The 21,348-nt window shown below is 38.0% G+C and overlaps 1 protein-coding gene across 1 annotated transcript in view; it reads left to right on the top strand.

Annotated features, from left to right (window-relative positions):
* Positions 1–21,348, top strand: part of EPHA6 (EPH receptor A6) — a gene marked incomplete at both ends in the record, with an annotated part of 480,657 nt that overhangs the window by 15,381 nt on the left and 443,928 nt on the right. Inside the window, one exon of the mRNA XM_081326348.1 lies at positions 14,959–15,023. Coding sequence (XP_081182474.1) covers positions 14,959–15,023 — 65 coding nt within the window. The remainder of the gene's footprint in view (positions 1–14,958; positions 15,024–21,348) is intronic.

Below are 21,348 nucleotides of genomic sequence, written 5' to 3' on the forward strand. Positions count from 1 at the left end.
ACTGTGATGACCCAGGGCACAGCGCAGAGGCAAAACAGTCAACTGGCAGTTCAATCCGCCCTTTATTTGCTCCAGATTTTCCCCAAATGCTCCCACGTTTCTGGCAAGCTGCAGAAGAAAGTAAGACACACACACACCTTCAGCAGCCTCTGTAGCATATAAGTAGCATTTATAATGTGAGATTTCACAATTTTTTAACTCTTCAGGCAGGGAGAGAGTGTTTATGGAACAAAAAGTCCTCCTTCAGGTTTCAACTCACACACAGTTAGATTAAAAGAGTAATTTACTCAAGGCCATGTAGATAACAAGGAAAGAAACATACATCCAAATTCTAACAAATCTGTGGAAATGCAAGCTTGCCTGAGCAGTTTCAGAAGAGAAGCCAAAATTCAATCCGAGGTCTTTGAACACCAAATCAAGTTTGTCAGCCAGTCCAATGGTCAGAGTTTCAGAGTTTCCAAGCAGAAATCACAACACAGAACAAGAGATCAGAGTTTTGTTTCCAAGATCAGCAACAGCACACAAAACTCCAAGAAATCAGTGTTTGTTCCCGACAAATGTCCCTCCTCACAGCATCTCCTTAAGTCTCAGTCTCCAGGTGTGCCTTGTGGAGAGGGGTGGAGCACTTTCCTCCCAAGTAATTGAGCCTGCCTTCATTGTTCCCTCCTTCTCTCCATTGTCCGTGCTCTAGGATCAGGAAGGGGTGGCCCTTGCTCAACTCCTGAGCTCTGTCTCTCATGTTCATCCTGTCCCAATCCTGAAAGGTCCTGGCCTGCCTCGGCCTGCTCTTCCCCACATTCCTCTGAAGCCACAGACACCTCTCCCTTGAACTCCAGAGGCTCCAATTCCAGTTCATTTTCCTCAGCAGATTCAAGCTCCAACGGAGGCATGACAGGGCCTTTCATTTGAGAGGTTCCAGAATATGGGCTTTCTCTGCTGTGGTGCCCATCTTATGGAACATTCTCCCACACAAAATAAGATGAAACTGTTCCTTTTTATGTTCCATACGTGTCTCAAGACCTGTCTGCATTATCTGGTCTAGAATAGGTCTAACAATCTCAAGAGACTGTGAGTATCTTATGAAGGCTCTGGAACTGTGTTTAATTCAATCTTTCCTGTACCATATCCTTGTATTTTATGACTGTTTTTAATCATTGTTTTTATATATTTATTGCTATATGATGCCCAGAATTACTTTGTGTGATGTGGGTGACTATATAAATTTACTGAATAAATAAATATTTTTTTTCTTTAGTAGTGGCTATTCAATTAATGTTCTAATATGAGAAAAGATCGGCATATTAATTTAAATTTTTGCTACCACAGTAAAGACAATTGTGCAGCACCATCAGCATATGGTTATTCATAGAGGCATGCTTTAGCTTGTTTATTAGTAAGACAAGTCAATATAGAAATGGAAAGAAGACTCATATATATTCAGGATGGCGATTGCAGAAAACTGGAATAATATAACTACTCTCATTTAAGAAACATTTGAATTTCACTTCATCATACTCTAATATGTAGCATATAAGTAGCATTTATAATGTGAGATTCTTTCAAAGTTGTTATAAAGATAGATGAGCGCACATCAGCTTATATGCAGCTTCTTGAGACAAAGTTGCAATTAAACTCATATTATAACTTTGAATATTTTTGTGTTTACCATATATATAGTGATCCTCATACCTTTCTATTTTGACTCATTGTCAAGTGTAACATATTTAACAAATACATACACAAACCCTATTTCCAAATCTCATACTTTATTGTATACCTGTGCTCATAAATCTTGTATACAGAAGAAGCAGGAAGATAAGGCAGAAAGATTAAACTATTTTGGGTGTGGGAGTGTTACTGTTAAGCAACACACCTTTTGTGTATCTAAAATCCTATTGAAGACAATCTCTATAACTTAGGATTGAACTATGGAATTCTTGGTGCTTTCTAAGTTAGGATGTTTGATGGCAGATGTCTTATTACCCAACTAGGAAACATCATCAGCACTGATGTTGGATAACGAATATCTGAATTCATTGGAAGGATACATATTGGCTCAGGTTATTTTCAGAGTTGTGGTTAAAAGGGTAGAAATATCCACTCCATCAATAGGCACCCAGTTGTAATTTTTTTAGTGTTTGAAACACAGTTGACATGATTCAGAAATAATAATTCTGATCATCTGATCTCTAGGCAAAATGTACAAAGAGAGAACATTTTCTTCTCTATTTACAAAATAACTGATCATGTGGGAGAAAGTTTCTTCCTTTTTTTCTTGCTTTTAGATTATCAAGATGGTCAGCAGAAACCAAATGGAACAGGTAGATATAAGTAGGCAGGTGATAGCTGGCAGTGGGGAATGTATTTTTAAATCCCACACATTTTAGCATACATTAGTAACAGAAGACTGATTGTTAGTTTGGAATAATAACAAGATAACAGACTGTGCACCATAGAGAATGAGATTTTCAAGGATTGCTGTTCTCAAGCATGTACTTCAGTTTGACAGCCTGGCTGCGCACCTGTAAAATGCACATGCTGCTAAGGCTTGTTGCTTAACATTATAAATAATAAATGAACAGTGAGTGCAAAAGTGTCAGACTGGATCAGTTAAGAAATTATTATAAAAGAGAAAATATCAAACTGCCTAGATGTTCAAGTATATATATATATATATATATATATATATATATATATATATATATATATGGATCCTTGGTTTTTCGGGTTTTTCCCCGCGTAGAACTAAAGGTGTAGGCGCAACGTTTCAACGGAATCCCATCCGTCATCATCAGGCTTTACGTTGCGTGGTCCGCTCCCTTTTAAGTCAAGAGACGGGAGAGGACCCCCTACATGGACGGGCTGAGGAATTTAGTAAATATCTGGTGGACAAAATTGCTCAGATTCGGGCTGGTCTGGACTCTGACTGGGCAGTATCTAACGAGAGGAAAACGATGAAGTTGGCCAAGTACATTTGGGAAGAGTTCGATCCTGTGACTCCGGATGAAGTGGACAAGATCATGGGGAAACTAAGTGCCGCCACATGTTTGTTGGACCCGTGTCCCTCCTGGCTAGTCTATGCTTCTCGGGAGGTTACACGAGGCTGGCTCCTAGCAGTTATCAATGCCTCACTGAGTGAAGGGTACTTCCCTGCTGCCTTGAAAGAGGCGGTGGTAAGGCCCCTCCTCAAGAAACCGGCACTGGACCCAGCTGTTTTAAACAACTTCCGTCCTGTCTCCAACCTTCGCTTCCTTGCGAAGGTCGTTGAGAGCGTGGTGGCACGACAGCTCCCTTTGAACCTGGAGGAAGCTGAATATCTAGATCCGTACCAATCGGGTTTCAGACCAGGGCACAGCACGGAGACGGCATTGGTCGCGCTGGTGAATGATCTCTGGCGGGCCCGAGATAGAGGTTATTCTTCTGTCCTGGTCCTATTAGATCTATCAGCGGCTTTTGATACCATCGACCATGGTATCTTACTGCGTCGTCTTGAGGGGCTGGGAGTGGGAGGCACCGTTCTGCGTTGGTTCTCCTCCTACCTCTCGGACCGTTCGCAGACGGTGTTGGCAGGAGGGCAGAGGTCAAGCCCTAGGCCTCTTAATTGTGGAGTGCCTCAGGGTTCGGTGCTCTCGCCCCTCCTGTTCAACATCTATATGAAGCCGCTGGGAGAGATCATCCGTAGCTTCGGGGTGAAATATCATCAATATGCTGATGATACCCAGCTATTCATCTCCACCCCGAACCAACCCAGTGATGCCCTCGATGTGATGTCCCGTTGTCTGGAAGCGGTACAGATTTGGATGGGAGAAAACAGGCTTCGACTCAACCCGGCCAAGACTGAGTGGCTGTACATACCGTCATCTTGTTTAGTCCAAGAGGTTCCATCTCTGACTATAGGAGGAGAGATGTTACCTCCCATTGATAAAGCACGCAATCTGGGCGTCCTCCTAGATTCACGACTCAGTTTTGAAGATCACATTGGAACCGTGGCTAGGGGGGCATTTGCCCAGATTCGTCTTATATACCAATTGCGCCCCTTTTTGGACCAAGATGCCCTACGTACAGTCACCCACGCACTCGTTACCTCCCGTATTGATTACTGTAATGCTCTCTACATGGGGCTGCCCTTAAAGACCACCCGGAGGCTTCAGCTGGTGCAGAATGCAGCTGCACGGGTTGTGATGGGAGCTTCCCGATACTCCCATATTACACCCCTCCTGCGTGAGCTGCATTGGCTACCAGTTGCCCTCCGGGTGAGATTTAAGGTGCTGGTACTTACCTTTAAAGCCCTACATGGCTTAGGTCCGGGATACTTGCAGGACCATCTGCTGCCGGGAACAAATTCCCATCGCCCAGTACGCTCACACAGAGAAGGCCTCCTCAGGGTACCGTCAGCTAGGCAATGTCGGCTGGCGACCCCCAGGGGGAGGGCCTTCTCTGTGGGAGCACCAACCCTATGGAATCAGCTCCCCCCTGAGCTTCGGATAGCCCAAAACCTCCAATCCTTTCGCCGCGGCCTCAAAACACACCTGTTCCACCAAGCTGACCTAGACTGACAGGCATTTTAATTAATTTATATTTAGTATTTTTAATTCATTTTTAAATTCTCTAATTTTTTATTGCACTGATGTTCTCAATTTCATTTTATCTTGATTTATGCACTTATTATATGTTTTATTGTGAGCCGCCCTGAGTCCTTCAGGAGATAGGGCGGGATATAAATCCCATCAATAAATAAATAAATAAATAAATAAATATATAATATATATATATATATATATATATATATATATATATATATATATATATATATATATATATATATATATATATATATATATATATATATATATATATATATATATATGTCAGAAATGCATCTTAGTCTCCCTTAATTCTTTGTTAGTAATTTACACAAATATATGAACTGTCCGGTGTGACTACAGCCTGTTCGATGGCCTTTGAGATAAGGCTGAAAACAGGAAATAAAGATTTGCCCCATGTTTGGGGCCTAGCAAGGTAATCTAAATAGTTAACATTTGACTCATATATATATATATATATATATATATATATATATATATATATATATATATATATATATATATATATATATATATAGATGTTTATTTTTTATACAGGTTTTTAATTGTTGTAAGCTGCCCAACACCATGAGGCCATGCATTTGGGATGATAAATAAATAATAAAATAAATTTCTTTCTGCATTACTATCACTATCATCATTAATTTGTTTGGAACACAATGACTCGAGTGGGATTCTGGGCAGGAGGTTAGCTAGCCCCTATTTGGGACCTGAGAGCTGCTGTAGGGCAAGGTCAAATGCTTGTTCTTCACTCAAGCTCCTGCCAGGGACATGAAGGAAACACCCAGCTGGGTGTCGCCAGGGCAACAATGATGTCACCAGCTAATCCTTCTATCCCAGAAGCGCTTTGTTGCTTTTGACACAAGTGCAAAAAAATATCATTATTATATCAATGAATATACATATAACCACGGTTTGTATGCTTTGTGTTGTTTTCCATCGGGTACATTTTCAAAATCTTCATTAAATAGGGATTCATTAAGGCTGAAAACCTATGTATGGAAGATCTAGTCAAAAATCTCAATGAAATCAATGGGACTTAACCTTGTCAAGAACATATCTTGAGCATTCTGTAAAATAGATCTTCAAATAAGACTAAGCTGTGACCGAATTGAGTGACCTTCTTTTGAATTTTCATCTGTCAAGGAAATATATTTCGCAGAGCTCAAGAGAAGGGCCTTCTCTGCCGTGGAACCCACCTTGTGGAATATTTTTCTCCCTCTTAAGATTCTGCAGATACTTCAGAGACCTGGGGAGGGGGTTACGTTATCAGGTCTGGGGGAGTGTCCCAGGGTACTTTGGAACTTTTGTGATTATTGCAGTTATCATTCTCTCATTTGGTATTCTTTTTAAATAAGTTTTTAATAATGTTTTATACAGTATGTATTTATTGGTTTTCTTTTTTGAGTTTTGTACACAACCCAGAGTCATTTTCTTATAAGATAGGTGGCTATACAAATATTTATTTTATTTATTTATTTTATTTTATTAGACTTATATACCGCCCTTCTCCCGTAGGACTCAGGGCGGTTCACAAGGTTTTTTAAAAACAATACAACAAATTACAAAAAATTAAAAACAATTAAAATGATTACACTAACCTTGAAACTAAAAACCCCTATTGCAAATAAAATACAATCATACAAAATATGATAAATAAACAAAAACAAAAGATCTATATATCCTTGAAATATGTATCATTAACAGATATTATTTCCTTTTCTAAGACATATGGCTCTTGTCTTTGTTTTAAAGTTGAAAGAAGAAAGATTTTGAGGGATGCAAGTGGGAAAGGGAAAGAGGAGTTTTAATTGTACCTCAGGTTGGGATTTACATCAGCAGAATACCATTATCACTGTTTTAACCTTAATTGTACTGTTTGTATTTACAGAAGAGAGAAGAATATATTTGTTCTCTGAACTATAGTGAACTGATCTGAGATTATTATATTTGTAGTAAGCTACATCTTTCTTATAACAGCCTGACTTTTTTCCTCCTTCATTTTCTCATTCCCCAAAGACAACCACAATGTTAAAGTGCCACGTAACATTTTTTCCCCTAATCTTTAAAGCAATATTTTGCAGAAATCTGTCTTACATTTTTCTTACAATTTCTCAATAATATTCTTTATTTCCAAAACAAACTTCTGTTGTTTTGATTTTCAGAATATTTTAGAATTCAAGGTGCTGGTTATCACCTTTAAAGCCCTACATGGCCTGGGTCCGGGATATCTGAGGGAACACCTGCTGCCGGCATCAAATGCCCTTCGCCCAGTGCGCTCCCACAGGGAGGGTCTGCTCAGGGTCCCGCCGGTAAGAGATTGCCAGCGGGTGACACCCAGGGATAGGGCCTTCTCGGTGGGAGCGCCTGCCCTTTGGAACCAGCTGCCGGTGGAGCTGAGAACTGCCCCCGACCTCCGATCATTCCGCCGGGGCCTGAAGACCTGGCTCTTCGAGCTCTCGGGCCCAGACTGAGGAGAAATTTTAATTTGGGGTTCTTTTTAATCGACTACAGGGTCAATTTAATATTTTTTAATTTGGTTCTTAATTTTTGTATTTTGGATTTTTAATTCCCTGTAAACCGCCCTGAGTCCTCAGGGAATAGGGCGGTATATAAATATAACTAAATAAAAAATAAATAAATAAAAAAATTATCTTTGAATTCTCGTGGTAGCATTTTTGAGTTATATTGCTTAGACATAGAGGAGTTTGCTGGTATTAGTTCTCTTTTCACATCTGAAACTTCTCTGGCTGCCCATACTTACAAACCTGGAAAAAAAATCAAAACCTTTATTAAATTTTCCTTTAGGGTTTAACTGGAGAACAGAAACTAGAAAGGAACCATGATTTACAATAAATGTGCATATGATCTCCTTATCCACTTGATAACATCAAATGTTTGCAAGAACATTTTATCCATCAGTGGATATTGTCCCTTAAATTCATTTAATTTTGAAAACAAATACTTTTTGTTTGATATAAGAGTGCAGAGCAAAACAGGATTGTGAATATTTGATTATGTACACTTCCCTGTTGATTCCACCACTGAATTTGATCCTAGCCACATTTTCTCCTTGTTGCTTTGCTTTTATTGTTTTATTTATCATACCCATAATAGCATAGGAAATCACAGAACGTAACCAGTTGGAAGGGATACTGAAAAACACTTAGTTCAACCCCAGTGTGGTAATCCACTTCTACTGCATCTCCATCAGAAAGCCATCTAAGCTATTGTTAAAACACCTTCTGCAACAGACACTCCATCAACTCTAGAGGCAGGAACTTTACAAAAGGGACTTAACATTTCCTTCAGAAGTAAGAAATATATTTGTCTGAAAGGCTGATGGATTCTGATTCTAACGACATTTATCAAAGTACCATTGCTAGGAAGTTCTTCAGTTCAAGGAGATGGATTTAGGGATTTCCAGAACTAGCATTTTGCCCATCATCAGGATCAAAGATGAAAAGATGAGGTGAGACAGAGCAAAGCTGCTGAGTGAATCAGAAAAGTAGGTCAGGGCTTCTAGTGTCTGACTCTCTAGGACATTTGCCTTTGTGTCTCAGCTGTCTCATTTCATGGGCTCTTTGCAGATCAGCAGGGGGAAAAAGAGGTTCAATAATACAACAAGAAACAGTGAAAGCAGCTCATCTTCTTTTCAGAGCTCAAGGAAAATAGATTCTCTAGTTGCCTCGGATTAGAGATTTACAATACTGTACAGACTGAAGGAGTTGTTTGGGAGAAAATCTAGGGACTATGAGATTTTTAAAAGAAAAAAAAATCTCTCAAAGCCACAAGCATTTTACTGGCTACTAGGATTTATTATCTCATTTGTTTGGAAGGAGCTATTAGTTAAATCCTTCTTTAGAATGCATATGTCATTTTGGTGAGATTTATTTATGGTGTTCCACCTATGTGACTAAATCCCATTACGATAAAACAACTCAGCATTTTCCTTATCATGTTTCAGCTATCAGATATGTATGTATTTTTTTCTTTCATTTATTCATTTCATTTATTAGTTTTTTGTAAAAAAAATACATAAGTGCATTGTTTCCATGGAAAATCATTTTAAAACACTTCAGGGTAATGAATGTAGTTTTCATTCACAGAGCTGTGCATAAATATCTTATACTTAAAAAAGAACAAAGAATCCTTATAACAAATTGTGAAGTAGGCTAGGCTGTAAAATACTCTCTGAAATGTTTGAACCAAGTGTTCAACAAATGTTAATATTATCATTTTATAGTTTATATAAGAAGCCCAATCAATAATAATTTACATAAAGAACACATTTGGCAGGGTTATAGAATTACAATGATCAGGGTGGAGAGTTGAAATCTGAATATCTGAAAGACATCCATTGGGGGGAAAAATTGCATTGGAGCACGCTGTTTGCCTTATTAGGAACAATATTCTTGGGGGGGGGGATGTGGCTGACCTGGTTATGGGCCACTTGTTTTCACATGTTACCTATAGCAGGGCTTTTCAACCTTTTCACCCATTGTACCACTTTTAGGATATGGCAACAGCCGAGTACCACCAGTCGCCTAGCAAGGTGTCAAAAACTTGATGACCAAACAAAAAAAAAAGGAAAAAAGTGATGAAGTACAGATAGTCCTCGACTTACAACAGTTCGCTTAGTGACTGATCGAAGTTACAATGGCACTGAAAAAAGTGCCCCCCAAGCCACAGCTGAGCAAGACACCTACCTGCCCGCCTGGCGGTGCTCTTCCTCCTGTCCGAGGTTTTCATTGTTGTGAGCATTTCTGTTGAGGATTGGCAGCGGGAGTGGGGTGGGGAGAGGTGGTTGGTTTTTATTCCCCCCACTTCTGCTGGCTGGTTGCAGCAGGTTTTGGTCACTTCACATGACCTAGGACACTGTGACCATCATAAATATCAATCAGTTGTCAAGCATCTGAATGTAAATCACAAGACCCTGGAGATGCTGCAACATTTCAGCTGATCGGTGCTTCTTCTGGGCTCAGAAGCACTAGGATCAGCATCGAGCTCCAGCTGGAGCCTGGCGCTGATCCTGGTGCTTCCACAGAGCCCTGACAGCCCCAAAGAAGCATTGATCCTGGGGCTTCCTCTGAGCCCTGACAGCCCTGCAGCTCCAGCCATCTCTCACTCAGGCTTGTGCGGTGCTGCCACCGGTTCAGCTAATTCCCCTCCCCAACTACCACTTTTCTAGGATGGTCGCATACCACCTGCCAGATTCCAATATACCACAGGTGGTACCCGTACCACTGGTTGAAAAGCCCTGACCTATAGAAAAATTCAGTGCCTTGATATAGGAGGTATAAATATAAAAGCTGTAACTTTTCCTAACATTCAGTGAAGAAGAAGAAAAATATCTGCCATTTAAACTTATGCCTCTTAAAAATCCTTTCCCTAAAGGAAAAGAGAAAATTTGCACAGCTTGTTCTGCATACATTATTTATTGTTTCATTCTTGCATTGACTTATCCTGGATTCCATTCTTGTTCCCTAGAAGAAGATCATCTTCTGCAGTTTAGAGCAAGGCTTTTCAACCAGTGGTACGGGTACCACCTGTGGTACATTGGCACCTGGCAGGTGGTACGCGATCATACTAGAAAAGTGGTAGTGGGGGAGGGGAATGGCAGCACCGCACAATCCTGAGAGAGAAATGGTTGCAGCTCCAAGGTTGTCAGGGCTCAGTGGAAGCCCCAGGATCAGTGCCAGGTTCCAGCTGGAGCTCGGCACTGATCCTGGTGCTTCTGAGCCCAGAAGAAGCGCCAGTCAGCTGGAATGTTACAGCATCTCCAGGGTCTTATGATTTACATCCAGATGCTTGGCAACTGATTCATATTTATGAGAGTCACAGTGTCCCAAAGTCATGTGAAGTGACCAAAACCTGCTGCCACCACCAAGCAGATGGGGGGAATAAAAACACACACCACACCACCCCCAGTGCCAATCCTCAACATAAATGCTCACAACAATGAAAACCTCGTACAGGAGGAAGAGCGCTGCCGGGCGGGCAGGCAGGTGTCTTGCTCGGCTGTGGCTTGGGGGGCACTTTTCCCAGTGCCATTGTAACTTCTAACAGTCACTAAGCGAACCATTGTAAGTCGAGGACTACCTGTACTTCATCACTTTTTTCCTTTTTGGGGGGAGGGGGTCATCAAGTTTTTGACACCTTGCTAGGCGACTGGTGGTACTCGGATGTTGCCATATCCTAAAAGTGGTACAATGGGTGAAAAGGTTGAAAAGCCCTGGCTTAGAGCTCAGCTAAGGCACAATATAGAAACTTATCCATAACAATTAAGCTACGAAACTCTCTGCAGAATTCCAATCATCATGTTTAATTTCTCACCCGATGAAACAAAAAAACCTGCCTTTACTTGCCTTTCATGCTAGTGGAGCATTCTGAAGAGGTGTTTTCTAGGGGGAAAAAAGATTACAATACCATAAGGATTCAGACCGGGGCATGAACTGAGAATCCTATTTGCTGTTCTACTAGTTACTTTTATTGAAATCTGCATGGGGGAGTACATTTTTTTCAAGAGGTCCTTTTGAACCTTTGAGCAGTCTTCGATGCCATCAAACATATTTTCTCAGCTGCTCATGATGATTAGGAGTGGAAAGCTCTCTCTTGTGGTGAAGAGTGTTTCTGCTCCTTCCTAAGAGTAATATCAGTTGGTGATAATAGTAGAGAAGTATTCCAGGGTTTGCTTATTTGTGAGATGCCAGAGAGACTGGTCCTCTCTCTTTGCATTTTAATATCTGTACAAAGCCACTGGAAGAAGTCACCCACTGATATAGGCTGAAGTGTTATGAACACATGGGTAATATTTAATCGTACATCATCACCTTGGGCTGAATTGAGACACAGTGGAAATCTTGACCTGGTGCTTGAAGGCTTTAAATCTGGATCCTGAAAATGAATTGCAGAAAAACAGGAGTCTTTTTGCCTGCTGCTAAGGGGTTCTTTTATTTTTTCCTAAAGGAATAACAGAATAACAACTGTTGGAAGGGATCTTGGAGATCTTCTAGTCCAACCCCCTGCTCAAGCAGGAAACTCCATACCATTTCAGACAAATGGTTGTCCGATCTCTTTTTAAAAACCTCCAGTGTTGGAGCACCTACAACTTCTGGAGGCAAGTTGTTCCACTGATTAATTGCTCTAAATGTCAGGAAATTTCTCCTTAGTTCTAGTTGCTTCTCTCTTTGATTAGTTTCCATCCATTGCTTCTTATTCTGCCTTTGGGTGCTTTGAAGAATACGTTGAGCCCCTCTTCTTTGTGGCAACCCCTTAGATGTCAGAACCTGCAACTTAGATGTTGTTCTAGATACAAGATCTTTGCTAAATAAGGATATGTAGGTCATAGCTATGGAAAGCTTTGCTCAGCTATGACTAGTCCATCAGCTGCAATTCTGTCTGGAACATGAGATATATTGGCAATAGCTTTCCCACATTTATTATTTTACCTATAGGATCAGTTACTGCAATGGTTACTAAATGGTGTTGATGTTAATTGCAACATATCAACTGCATTTGGCAAATGAGATCTCTCCGTACCATGTGTCATCAATTTTGCAAACTGCTGCATTGACTTACAAGAAATTTCTGAGTGCCGTTGAAAATGCTGGTTTTTGTTCAACAAAGTCTTTTATGCCTTGATATCTGGGTAACTGACAACTGCCTCCTTCAAATAAACTTAACTCATCTCTTGCATCTCTCTTGAGTGTTTTTGTTGCAAGAGTTACTCCTGCATAACTCAAGGAGGGACCCAGAGCCCTTTTTTCAGTTTATGCTCTGTCCTTACCTTAGTCAATGAAATAAGAATGGCCTATCTAAAATGTCTAGAAGAGCAGTCAAAATGGTGCTCTTTCTTAATATGTTTAATGCTGAATCTAGCTGTAATTATTGTTGAGAAGATTCAAAACATCCTAGAGACTGTGTACCTCAGTATGTTCCATTATTTATGAAGAATAGTTAATGTGTTTTTTTATTTAGAAATGATAGGAAAAAGACGATATTTTCTTGATAATATAACTCAGTTTAATATGAATCTCAGAATTTACAGCCCATAAAATGCATGCTATGTTTTTATGCTACTTATTCATATTACATTACCTTCATATGCAGAAAAGGATGTATCAGCAGCATGTGTGTGTTTAATCCCTAGAGTTCCACAGAAGAGAACCTATGAAGCATTATTCATTCCTTCTTATTATTCTATATAAAAGAACAAGGTTAGAGTTATAGTATGTGCTATTTTTGTGGCACAGTTAAGCATTTCCCCTTGGAAGAAATATGAACTAAACATAAATCTCATTAAATATCAAATTTTTGCAAACATAAAGCATAGAGGACTTTCAGACATCACTTCCTCATGTTACAGTTTTCCTGTAAATATTGTAGCATGCTGCTGTTTCTTACTGCCAGCATTTATAAGTGCATTTAATTTAATACATTCCACGAATTTCCACATTTTTATTCAGATAAACAAAAGCCTTCTAAAATATTCTACACCACTTCTACATACTGTATATCACAGTTTTTGAATAGTAGTTACTTTATAAATACATCAGAAATTAGTATTTAAATAAAAGTATGATTAAATAAAAGTATGATCAATTATTTTTTAATTATTCACCAGTTTGCAAACATACTGAACCATAAACTAAATAACCAGTTTGTTTTCATATTTTGTTCAAATATTTTTCCTGTGGATAATTCAATATGTTATGCAAACCCAGGTGATTGGGTTAAAAAAGGATCATAATTCTATTAACCACAGGAAATTATATCTTACAAACTATTCAAACTATCTTAAATGCACATTATCAATGTTGATCATTCTCAAAATAGCAAGTGTATTTAAATTTGCACATACACTCATATAGATACGTATATATGCACATATGCACAAAATAAGATGAACTCCATTTTATTATCCTAATCCTATGTGTGATTTCTTAAAAATAATTTTCTAGGATTTAGTTCAACATAAGTATATATAAAACTACAGGTTTTATATACAAAATCTAAATTTTATATTTCAAACCAAGAATAAAATCTCCTATTACTTCTTAGTATTGATTTTAAATTTCAAAATACTTCATGTTGTTGTCGTTATGGATATGATTTTTGGGAGAACATGAAGATTCATTGTACGAGGGCAATTCAGAAATAAACCTTTTTGTTATGAGTGACAGACACTCACACACTATGATACCAAAAGAAGTGCCATAGAAAATCCCACCAAACGTGAAGATGCCAAAGTATTGTTACTGAAGTTCATGGAGCTTAGTTCAACCATCAGTTCAGAGGTCTATTGTGAAATGTTATGAAACCTCAGACGAGCCATCCATAACAAGCATCGGGGTATGTTAACTTCTGGTGTGGTGTTCGTTCTTAATAATGCTTGCCCGCACACCACTAGACACACCCAAGAACTTTTGAAGCATTTCTATTGGGATGTTTTTGATCACACACCCCCATAGGCCAGAATTGGCACCCAGCGACTAGTACTAAGGAATTTCAAACCTTGTAAGAAGTTATGACAAGTGCCTCAATTTGAATGGTGATTATGTCAAAAAGTAATGTAATGTTGTATTTTTCTAATGTGTATAATAAAAGTTCTATATCTGTGAGTGTCTGTCATTGATAACCAAATTATGTTTTATTTCTGAATTACCCTCATAAACATGTTGTTGGCTTCAAGCCCAACAAATCACACAACCAACAATCACAAGAATACTAACTCTAAGCAGGCATCTATTATATCCATTATTCTACAAAGCATAATGCACATGTTCCTATTAACATGCTTCTATGTTAATTTCTATACACAAGTTATTAAAGATTCCTGCACCAAAAAGCATTTTAAAATATCTTAGAGAGGTTTGGATATTTGACAATCTATAAACAAGACCATTAAAATTCTGTTTATTAATAGTTGAAATGAAAAGGTATATTTTTAAGAAATCTTTACATCCTGGGTTATTATTGCCCAATGCAACATAATTTAATTTTAATTTAATTTAATTTAATAACATTTATATACCGCCCTTCTCCCTGAGGACTCAGGGCGGTTCACAGGGCAGAATAAAATAACAAATACAAACATTAAAAAGAGATTAAACAGTTGCCCTAGTTAAAAACAATAGAAGTACAATTCTAAAAACCCCAAGATAAAATTAAAAGACCAAAGATAAAACAACCCCACCGATCCCCATCAGGCTAGGCCAGCTTGTACAAACAGGAATGTCTTGAGATCGCGACGAAACATAGAAAAAAGGTAGCAATTTTATGAAGTTGTATAGCTTGTTGCATTAAATTGCTTAAAGCACACCCTCAACTAACTTTATTCATTTATTTCTAGTTGTATTGCTTGATACAACCACTGCAATTGGAGAGCTGGGATGGAAAACCTATCCTCTAAATGGGGTAAGTCAGTCATAGGTTTTGATGAGTATTTTGGAATATATGTGACATGCATTGAAATGTACATTATACACCATATATTTAATTCAATTGAAAACTGCATTTTAGTAAATATTTCTTAAAATAGAACTGCACCAGTAGAAGCATCTACTGTATGTACAAAATGGCACAATTAATTAATCACCTTTCATGGTTTATTTATGAATAGTTATGGACTTACACAATAAGTCAATGTTTGTATACGGATATCATTTGATAATACCTTTTGATAATTGTAGAAATGGTTTTCTGTTTAAAAATAATATGAATGAAATTTCATTGAAACACTTCTGATCATTTTTGTACATCAGAAAATGTATCTGATGTTCAAAATATGAATATTTTCCATAATACTGTTTTAGAAGCATTAATCCTAGTTCTAACAGCCCCTTGGAGAACAGGGTCTTATATTTTTCTATGGAATTTATGAACCAGTAAATACAAGCTATTCCACAGCAATGAAAGGCCTAGCCTCCTATGCAGTACTCAGATGTTGGAATCTAACCAAAATGTTATGCTAATTTATAATAATGAATGTAATAATTGTTGGAAATATGTTGGAAAGCTCTCATGTGGATAAGATGCTTGTTGTATTTCTTATAAGGTACTGCATTCCTATGTCTGCAATACAGTATATCAGGAGGAGACGTGGGATAAAAGAATAGAATGCCATGCTCAATGACATATAATTAATAGTATAGAATGTTGCCAGTCTGTTATCAAGACAAATATAAATATTGTTGCCTTACTGCAACATTCACATATTTTTTTCCTAAGCAATGGAATGTTCCCTTCATTATCAGATCTCTGACATTATTCAAAGCAGCTTTCGTTATCTTCTGTCATGACCAGGGGAGATGAGAGGGGGAGAAGGGGAAAGAGAGAGAGGAAAGAGGAGGAAAATTTACAAATTTAAAATTTATAATACAGCTTTTATCAGGTCCAGACTTGTTCCCTTTTCATAATGGGGACCTATAATAGGGAATCAGTCACTAACTCATTTCACATGATCTTAGATGCCTTGTTTTTCCATTTCAGTAATTCCAGACTGTAATAATTATCACTCTGATAATTTGAGTTAAATATGATCCCGAGAAAGATATTTGAAGCAGACTCAATGGAGAAAAGGCAACAGGTTTTGAAAACAAGTCAAAATCCATTACTCATGTTCTAAATTCAGCTTTCTGAAGTCGGTTGATTGCTTGTCTTGGATAATAAGATATAGATGAGGATCATTTTGACTTCACCACTCAGTTTCTTGTAAGTTAAGAGATACTAAACAATTCCCCCACCCCTTTCTATTGTTTGAAGTCTCTGGTTTTTAAGTAGCTCTAGTCACGTTTTATGAGGGCAGGCAAGGTATATAAATCTAATAAATAAATAAGATCATTTTAGCCATTCTGTTGGCCAGTTCACTTAAGAACGCATTGAATGAATTCAACTATTAACTAGGAACCCATATATTTAAACATTTAATCCATTCTATTGATTAGCTTCCAAGAACACTTTCATTTAAAATACGTTAAGATACAATTTATTTTTATATGCTGCATCTTCAGTGCTATGTACTTCTTGTATTTGAGATGATACACAAACACAAAGACACACACAAACATACGTACATATGTATATACACAAAAAAAACATAGGGCAAATTTCTACTTGTTATACTATACCAACTGGTATTATATAATTTTTATTTAATTATGCAGAGTTTCTGAAGGAGACTTTCCTGAAATTGAATTAAAAAAACTACATTACAGTAAAAAAATCTAGAAGTATTACCTGTTAAAATAAATAAGTTTTATTACTGGAAAACTTTGTTCTAGAAAGATAAATATTTCCTCAATACTGTAATATATATATATTAAATACCTTCAGAGGCTTAATCAATATAACATTTATTAAATTTGGCCTGTTTTTTTTAGTTTATGGATTACATTTTTCAGCATTTACAATCCTTTTATATCATCTTGGTTAGCATTTATATTTCCTGTACTGTATATTTTCTGTAGGAAATGGACATTTCTTTTTGTTTAATTCAGAATTTTATTTGAAAATAAGGAGAAAAAATGAGTGAACAATATATAGTAGTAAATAAAATAAGTAAATAACTTACATTTAAATTACATTCATACACTGATTTCTGTTAAGCTTAATAGGACAATGGCAGTTACAACATTAAACATTTTAACGTATTATTACAGCAAAGACTAGCACATCACAGAATGTGGTGTCATTCACAGATATCAGAGTTTTGAGTTACTGTAGCATGCTGATATTGTTGCTCTCCTTTCTAAATTCTGGTTCAGTATATGCTTATATGCATGCATGAATTGATTTATGTATCACAGGCTGTGCCAAAACATAGTCAAAATTCTTTAAACCAATAATGGAATGAATATACTCTAGGACAGGGCTTTTCAACCAGTGGTATGGGTACCACCTGTGGTACATTGGCACCTGGCAGGTGGTACGAGACCATCCTAGAAAAGTGATAGCAGGAGAGGGGAATGAGCTGAACTGGTGGCAGCACCGCACAAGCCTGAGAGAGAGATGGCTGGAGCTTCAAGGCTCTCAGGGCTCAGTGAAAGTGCCAGGATCAGCGCCAGGCTCCAGCTGGAGCTCAGCACTGATCCCAGCGCTTCTGCTGAGCCCAGAAGAAGCGCCAATCAGCTGGAATGTTGCAGCATCTCCAGGGTCTTGTGATTTACATTCAGATGCTTGGCAACGGATTCATATTTATGATGGTCACAGTGTCCCAGGGTCATGTGAAGTGACCAAAACCTGCTGCAATCACCCAGTAGACGGGGTGGAGAATAAAAACCAAACTCCCCCCCACCCCATCCCCTCTGCCAATCCTCAACAGAAATGCTCACAACAATGAAAACCTTGAACAGGAGGAAGAGTGCCGCCGGGCGGGCACGCAGGTGTCTTGCTCGGCTGTGGCTTGGGGGGCACTTTTTCAGTGCCATTGTAACGTCAAACAGTCACTAAGTGAACTGTTGTAAGTCGAGAACTACCTGTACTTCATCACTTTTTTCCTTTTTTGTTTTTTTGGTCATCAAGTTTTTGACACCTTGCTAGGCGACTGGTGATACTCGGATGTTGCCATATCCTAAAAGTGGTACAATGGGTGAAAAGGTTGAAAAGCCCTGCTCTAGGAAACCAGCTATGTGGTCCATTTATGCTCTCCTTAGCTGTAATAATGATGGATTTTTTTAAAAAAGCTTTTACGTGCTTTAGACTTGTTCCATTATTCTAAGTAATCTGACAAGCATAACTCCAACACTGAATATTGATGCTTACCATTTACAGTTAAAACAATTAAATTATGCCCAGAGATCTAGAGAATATTTAAAAGAGTAAAAAATATCAAACTTAATAAAACTATGTTCAAATATGCAAATATATACACAGAACGCTGTCCAACAAAATTTTAGAAAGATCTGATTGACACTGTTGTATCAATCAAGGATTTTTATTGATGTTTCATCACTCTAAAACATCTTATAAGAAGGAATTTGGAGAGGATTCTATAAGAAATTGTCAAATCTTTTCATGTGGAATTTTAGACCGTCGGTGACTTCTGAAAAAGCTCTAGGCCCATTACGTTATCTTCCCCAGACATCTATTGAACCTAGAAAATTCCTGAATGCTTAAATAATATGTGATTGATATTCTGATGATTCTGCTGGACATTTGCTAGTCTCCTCTTTTGAATTCCAAATAGTTCCTGGTTTACTGCAGGTATAATGGTGAAATAAGATAACTGAGTGTGATGGCACAAGTCAAACAGATTATATCAACAAAGAAGAAGCTGTAATCATGACAACTCTTTCTTAGGGAGCTCATTGCAAATAAAATTATTGCTTCATTTATCAAAATATCTCAAAGAATTCATCAAGAGTGTATTTTAACACTTTATTATCTACTTTTTAGACAAACAATGACATTTTGGATACATCAGTGACAGAAGTTAAACATAACTGTTCTATAATTTCCTATATTATTGATAATGATAGCACTAGTCTTTTAGGCTTATATACTGTCCCATAACATTTTACAGCATTCTCTGGGTGGTGTACAAGGTAGAAGCATTATATTGCATATTTATTCACAACAGTCTGAGTTCTCCTTTTACTGATCGCAGAAGGATGGAAGGCCAAGTCAACGATGTCCATCAGAACCAAACTTCATGCTATGGGCAGCATTTGTTTGCAATATTATACTTTAATCACTGCATCTTGTATTAATACAATACATTAATACAAAGGCTTCTTGTATTAATGATGTACTCATTTTTTGTAGATATTAATTGATATAGTACAGTGGTTAACCTTTTTATCAGGTTTTTCAGTTAACTGGAAAAAAAGTCATACACTTTGGTGGAAATTGTTTTAATGCTGGTTGGTGAATTCTGGCAATTGAAGTCCATACATTTTAAAGTTGCCAAGGTTGAGAAACACTGCTCTAGTAAAAGAGACCATTAATGGATATGACCTGGAACATGTTTTCTTTCTGAATTTAACAGGCTAGTAAGCACTACTGAGGAGAAACAGTCCCATTAGTAACCCAGCATGAAGGCATGAAGGGCTTTAAAGATAACCACTAGCACCTTGTATTGCACCCAGAAGCACACTGGTAACCCATGCAACTCATAGAGCAGAGATGCCACATGTGTCAAATAACTGGCACCATAATTGCTCACACTGCTGCATTTTGCACCAGTCAAAACATCTGAATACTCTTGGGCACCCCATGTAAGGCTCTTCATAGTAATAGGGAAGTGATGAAGGCATGATTATTTGGAGTCCAGAAACAGGTGTAAGTTATGCAGAATGTAAAGCTTTCAAAGACCCTCTCAGCCATGGCTACCACTTCCTTTTGGAGCAGGACCCATGAGTTCAGGAGGACTCCTTGATTGTGCACAAGATTAGTCTGTAGCGACTTCCGGTTTGCTGATGCAGCTGCTATGGACTCTTGGAGGATGGCTCTTGTCTTCCACGTCCAGTTTCGTATCTCTGGGGGGGGCCTAAAAGGGCCAAAATGTCACCCCAGAGAGGTGATCAGCAAGAAGGGACTTTCACAAAAATGCAGGGGAGCTGCAATTCTCTTGTCAGTGCCTGCATTCCCTTCAAACCGGCGGATGAAAGACCGGCCATAGCAATATGGCCGACCACTAGGCTGCAGACAGCCGAAGTCACACTTACCACCAGTCAACATTAAAGCAGCACGGAAGAGACCAGGTGAGATCTATCTCTCTTATATTCCAACTTTCTTTTCCACCTAAATAAGCTGCTAAGCACTTTCCCCCTGTGGAGAGAGGGAAGGGGGATTCTAGCCCTCTCTCCAGAAATAGTGACGATTGTATTTACAGGGGAGAATTAAAAAGAAAAAACATTGAAAAAATAATTGGATCTCAATTAGAACTTTACTTTTTAAAAAAAACTTGTGGACTAAAAGCTTTTAATTATCTACTTTCTACTTCCTATTCTTATTTGAAAGTCTGGCTTTGTTCTCATAAAACAGAAAAAACAATTAAAATGAATTTCCTAAGCACTTGGGGGACATCTTGTGGCTAAACCTGAAATTGAAATCTGTCACTTTAAAAAAAAAAGAAAGACTTGGCTGATACTTTAGAAAACAAGATAAGAGTAACCTTGAGCACCAGATGTGAGAGCCTACCATGGAAGAAATGCAAAAACATTTTTTTGCTATGATGAAAATAACCTGCCAAACTTACCAATTCATTTCTACAGCCAGTGATGAAATAAGAGCTTTTGGGGGGGAAACTAGAAAGGGTCTTGGATAAGCAAACCCAGATTCTGACTACAACTAATAATTTATCAGGACGGAACATAAAAGAATAAATTGAACAACTAAATATTTTGAGAGAAGATTTAACTACTCAACAAGTACAGATAAGAGAAAACTCGGGGGAAAAATATCTGACAAAATGGATAGAGGAAAAAACCTAGTACATAAACCAGAAGGAATTTGAAGATCAAAATGAGAAACAGATGGAAGAAAAAATAGACAGTCCAGGACAACTATGCAAAGAGGAGAAAATAAAGAGAAGATTTGGTACTTCTGTCAGACCTCTCAACCTTCAAAAAATGGAGACTGGAGGGTCACTTCAATATGATACAATAATACAAGAACTCTTTGATGATCCTGAAGCAAGGACATGGAAAATAACATGGCAAAGGAAAGAAGCCAGAATAAGATTGAAGAAGGATGGAGAATGGACATATCTAAGAGGCCTAAAACAGAATATACTGTATCT

The sequence above is a fragment of the Vipera berus genome (assembly GCF_964194415.1).
Source record: "Vipera berus genome assembly, chromosome: 4".
Classification (NCBI taxonomy): domain Eukaryota; kingdom Metazoa; phylum Chordata; class Lepidosauria; order Squamata; family Viperidae; genus Vipera; species Vipera berus.